This window comes from Corvus hawaiiensis, chromosome 18 (genome assembly GCF_020740725.1).
Source record: "Corvus hawaiiensis isolate bCorHaw1 chromosome 18, bCorHaw1.pri.cur, whole genome shotgun sequence".
Taxonomy (NCBI): Eukaryota; Metazoa; Chordata; class Aves; order Passeriformes; family Corvidae; genus Corvus; species Corvus hawaiiensis.
Window position 1 is genome coordinate 7,429,942 of NC_063230.1, and position 5,609 is coordinate 7,435,550.

At 49.3% G+C, this 5,609-nt stretch overlaps 1 protein-coding gene across 1 annotated transcript; it reads right to left on the bottom strand.

The window, feature by feature from the left end:
* Nucleotides 1-1,529: 1,529 nt before the first annotated feature.
* On the bottom strand, nt 1,530-5,293 carry CLDN5 (claudin 5). The gene has a single exon (XM_048322669.1). It carries the CDS (start codon nt 5,192-5,194, stop codon nt 4,544-4,546), a length of 651 nt encoding a protein of 216 aa, XP_048178626.1. The 5' UTR covers nt 5,195-5,293; the 3' UTR covers nt 1,530-4,543.
* Between the last annotated feature and the right edge of the window lie 316 nt (nt 5,294-5,609).

The following is a 5,609-nucleotide window of genomic DNA, read 5'->3' on the forward strand; positions in this document are numbered from 1 at the left end:
GTCACGTCCAAAATAGAAATATAAGACCCTCTTGAGGCTTTGCTTTTGGAATTATTTGTCTTATCACAATCAGGCTACAAGTAAAGCAAATGCAGTATTTGACCTGAAAAGAGAACTCACCTGCTCTCTCCCAGTTAATCTAATACAGCAGGAATATTTGTTATGTTTTACCAAGCAGACTTATAAAAGCAAATCCTCAAACACGTGTACTTAATTAATGATTTTCTTCTTCGGTGCACACACAAAAAGGGATGCATTGTGGTACCATCTGATGCTGAATACTGCATTAATATATTGTTGAATATATGCATGAATTTGGCACTTACATGCGGCATATGGCTCCTGACAGGCAGGATTATCTTCTAGCATTACAGATATATGGATGAGTTGGAGGACACCTGCCTATGGAGTTTGAAAGATGGCCAAGGAAAAAGAAAAATTCCTTGCATAATATTTGATCAGAGAATAGGTTTTAAATAAAAATCTGAAGTTACACTGCTTTCTCACTTCAAGAGTAAAATGCTTTCATATATTCCAAAGAGCAGATGCCCAACAAACATCTCTGGACAGGAAAAGGAAATATTTCCTTAAACATCCTGCAGCAAACGTGACTGATTGAGCTTCCTTTTCCCTTTGCCTGGTGCATTTCCCTTCTTTGCACAGACAGGATCTAACCAGATTTGCAGGGTATGAACTGCAGGTTACTTCCAAATTCATAACTATGAAATGGTTCGTTTAGCAGGACAAAGGCCAAGCCGACAGACACCCTTTTTCCAGCTCAGCATGTGCATAGCAATGGGAGGGTGGCAAGGAGCTTTTGTTAATCTCAACCGAGCTGGCAAGAATGCTGCAAAATGAAGGCTTTGAAGATGTTTTTTCTTAATTTTTAAAGCAACAGTTTGTTAGAACAAAGCTTGAAAATCTTGCAAAAGAAACCAATCTGCAAAATATTGAATGTCCTCCCTGGCAGTCATATAACTTAGGCAGATTTCTCCACTAGCAATTAGTCTGTACAGTTTACTTTACCAGTCTTTATTGGTTTTGGGGGGTTTTTTAGATTCTGTTCTGCTGCATCTGTGAAAATGTTTTTCCCCAGCTTGAATGCACTGAAAAAAAAAAAGAAATAGTTGGCAGAAAGAATTAGGGTATCAGGTCAGGTTGGGGCTGATCCAAGCAGTGGGATTTTTTCCTTTTAGTTTAAACGTGTAGAAATTGAAAGCTTTAAAAGCTTCGTGCTTAGAGCTGTTCCCAAAATAGCTGGGACTCACACTCCACTTCCTAATGTGCTCACATCACAAGACTAACTGCTGCTACTTGCTCTCTTTTGTCTGAGGCTTCAGTGGAGAGCTGAGATGCTGACTGCTCTGCTCTGCAAGGGAGCAGCCCTTCCTTCTTCCCCGGAGGTGACCCAGCTCTCCTCCCCAAAGATAGCCCAGGTAATTTCCCTCTGGGCACCAATATCACACCCCACCTTCCTGAGCCCAAACAATCCAGTGGCTTTCACAAAGTACAGTGACCCTCTTCAGGGATTGGTTTACATGTTTTTATTTTTATAATCATAAATACAAAATAAAAATAGTAAACAAGTGCTATAGGTTTATCTTTTTGTTGGGATGAGGTTCAGGCTTGATCCTGAGCACTTCCAAGTTTTTAAGTTCAGGACTAGATCTTTGTTCTTAGAAAACAAATCATAGCAAAAACCAACTTAGACTTTTACCCCGAAGCCAGTGCCATCAGTAACAGCATTCTCTCAGGTTGTCTTTTAAAGCACAGCAACAACTAAGGATACTGAAGGATGAGAGTAAATGCAAAAATATTTTTACAAATGGACCCCACTTCCTGCAAGTATTGTTGGGTGCTGCCCCACTGACCTCAGCCACAAGTTATGGTTTTGGTAGGATGATGCTGTGTTTAGTAGCACATGCACAGTTAGCACCGGCTTCTTCCAAGAGGTCTTTCTGTGTAATTTTTTCGAATTTTGGTTATAAGAGGATCCAACCTTGCCTTGATACAAGAAATTTGGCTTGTTAAAATTCCCTTCTAAGGCGTGGGTTTCCCTCCCCCTCCCAAAGACACCAGTTTTGATTTGAAATGCTAGTGATGCACTGTCCAGAAAGAGTTCATCTTTTGGTCAGACCGCAAATTCTGCAGCACTTCTGAAGGCTCTGCTGTTCAGAGACATGCAGACATTTGTCAACGGGGTTTAGTTCTTTAACTTGAGACAAAAGAGAGTGAGGTCCAGCATTTCAGCTAGTATCTGTGGACTCATTTTCTAGAGACCAGAGAGCTGAGCAAGGGTGAGGGTGGGTGACAAATACAGTTGGATGTTACAACTTAAAATAAAGTAGTCATGAAACAAATAAAGGCACCAAACCATATAACAAGCCAACTTTGGTAGATTTCTTGCAAAATAGATGCATTTAAATACATTTACAGTTGACAAGGTTATACTGTTCTTAAAAAGTTGCAATGATGAAATACAGAACATTTCATTCTTGTACCAAAACTACATATCACATCATAAAAACAATATTACAGCTTTTATTTAAAGGGAGACAGCGTTAGAACTGCACCTCTTTATAGAGAAGTAGTTGTAGACATACAGCTCTACTTTTGTATTGTCTGATAAAACAGACCCTGTTATTTGTGTGTTTAAAAAACAAAAGCAGTTATCTTCAAGAGGGTAAATCTTGTGCTCAATATTCAACATCAAAATTTGCAAAGGCAAGGCTTTAGTCTCTTATTCCAGTTTGTGAATTGTTGATACCTCCAGGATTTTAAGTTTGCTAAGCAAGGCAAGAACAGAGTCAATGTAAATCTGTCAGACCCACAGCTATGGTTAGTCCATAAGTTTGGTGTTATCAGAAAGCTGCAAGAGTTAATGCTCAGGGCAGGTGTGCACTGTATTGGTAGGTGATTGTGAGGACCTATGAGGTCGTAGTGCTGCTCTCTGAGGAGTATAAACAGCACATTTCCTCGCTAACTCTTGGTAGAAATCTTATGGCAATGCTGATGCTGCCACCGTTAGTAGCATAATCCTGTGTGGATTTACAAGGAATTAGATTGGAGGAGTATCACACATCCCCTTAAGCCCCTCCCTTAAAACGGTTTGTCTCTGCAGTGTAAAATAAAAAAGTGTAAGCTAATATTTCAGGCTGTGGTGAAGTTCAGGAGGTGTCGAGCTCAGGAAAATTAGTTATGTTGCCCAAACCATCTTCCTTCCAGTCTGCAGAGTATTACCAAGGCAATGCAGAGGAGCTGAGAGCTGTGAGAGTCATGACTTCACAACTGATCGATCACCTGGCATAAAGTCTCAGTCAAGATATTTTTGGTAAAATTCTTCTAGCAATTTTTTGCTTGATTTGGTAAATGAAGGAAAGCACATGTTAACAAAATCATAGTGGGGAGCCAACCAAGTGCATGTCCAACTGAACACACATTTCAAAATTGGCAGCAAGCAGAACTTGGCAAGAAGGCCACCAAGGCATCATTCCCCCCAACCATCAGTATCTGGGGCAGTTTTTATGTTTCCAGTCTCCTGTAGTGCAGATGAGAGGAGCAGAGGCCCTGCTGGAGCTAGGACATACAGTGATCTCCTAGATTTCTTAATCTAGTCCTCGAATAATTCTGGCAATGACTTCATATTCAAGTAAAAACAGAGCATAAGCTGAAGAAAGAGAAGAGATGAAGAACCTCAAGGGACAACTCAGTGTTATCTGATTTGTACTCCACTAAAGGACAGCAACTACCTGAAATCTCTTTCAAGGTTTCATATACACAGACCAATACATTTCACTGAGGGACTGAAACAACTGAAGAAAGCCAAGTAACTTTCTCCAAACAGTTACTGCTTGCGGGATTAAGGACCAAGGTTAGTGTCATGCTTTGGACAGAATCCCTATTTTATTTGCCCAAATAGATCAAACCCCCCCCTTATCAGTCCGAGCGGGAACTGCCAAATGTAGCCTTTTGGGAGAGATGACGGAGATAGGAAGCTGCTCCTCGGCTACAGGGCGCATCCGACGCCCGGTGCCAGCAGTCAGGCGGTGCCCCGAGGCACCGGCAGCGACAGCGGGCGGTAAAGTACTCACAAGTAAGTGTCACGATAACGCCGGGGAAGGGCCGAGGCCCGCGGCAGGAGCCGGGCGGGCAGGCGGCGGCGGCGAAGCCCGGACGGGGCGTCCCGGTAAACGCCGCCGTGACTCGCCCGAGCTCCTTGGTTCCCCCGGCCGCCCCGGGCGGGGGAGACGCTGGTTCGGCTGCTCTGCGCGGCCGCGGAGGGCTCTGCTCGCCCGGCAGCGCGGTCGGTCAGTACCGGGAGCCGGCGGCGCCGAGCGCGGCGCCGCCCGCAGCGGAGCGGCCGGACCCGCCGGGGAGCCGGGCTGGAGGGCAGCGGGCGCTGCCCTGCCTAGGGCCGCCGCTTCACGGGGGTCCCCGTTAAGAAAAGCCTCCAGGCAGGGGAGCGCTGGAGCTCCCCGCAGACGCTCCCGGCCCGCAGCCGTCTGTCCGTGCCCCGCGGGGCTGCGGAGCCGGCCAGCCCCGCTCAGACGTAGTTCTTCTTGTCGTACTCGCCGTTGGACGTGGGCCGCCGTGGCGCCGAGTACTTAACGGGGAAGGAGGTCTCGTCGCGCTGGGAGCAGGAGCAGCAGCAGATGAGGCAGCCCCCGAAGAGTAGCAGGGCCGTGGCCGCCCAGCCGATGTAGAGCGCGGCCCCCATCTCCCGCTTCTGGGACGACGGCACGGTGGGGTCGTAGAAGTCGCTGATGACGATGTTGGCGAACCAGCAGAGCGGGATGAGGACCAGGACCCCGCAGAGGATGTAGATGGCCCCTCCGGCGATCACGATGCGGGACTTCATCTTACCGGGCCGGATGCAGTTGGTGCACTGCGCGCCCACCACGGTCACCATCAGCGCCACCAGCCCCAGCAGTGCCACGATGACGGTGAGCGCCCGGCCCGCCTGCACCTCGGGCGGCAGCGCCAGGATGGAGTCGTACACCTTACACTGCATCTGCCCCGTGCTCTGCACCACGCAGTTCATCCACAGCCCTTCCCAGATGGTCTGCGCCACCACGATGTTCACGTCGATGAAGGCCGACACCTGCCACATGGGCAGCCCGCAGGCCAGGATCACCCCCACCCAGCCCAGGATGCCTAGTCCCAGCCCCAAAATTTCCACCGCCGCCGAAGTCATGCTGCTGACACCGCTGTCCCACGGGCTCCGCAGGAAGGAGGGCGCAGCAGGTCTCCTGCGCTGCCCCGGGCGGCTGCCGAGCCGGGTCTGAGCGGCGCGGTCGCGGGCAGTGCTTTATGAGGAGCCGCGGGGCGCCCGCCCTCCGCCCCCGTCCCGCCTGGCCCGGCCCTGCCCGGCAGCAGCACCGCCCGCCGCGGGCCGGCACCGGGCCAGGGGCAGGGGGCGGGTGTCCGGCCCTTCCTGCTGCTCGAGGGGTCCCGCCGGAGCTGGGAAACCTCGCTCTGGTCTCCCCGGCACCCTGATCTGGGAGGAGCTCGCAGGAACGCTGCCCGTTCCCAGTTAAGCGTGGGGCGGGAGGCATCTTGTCTCGGATTTCGGCTGTTCAAATTCCTTTCAGTGCCGTTATCTGTGTATT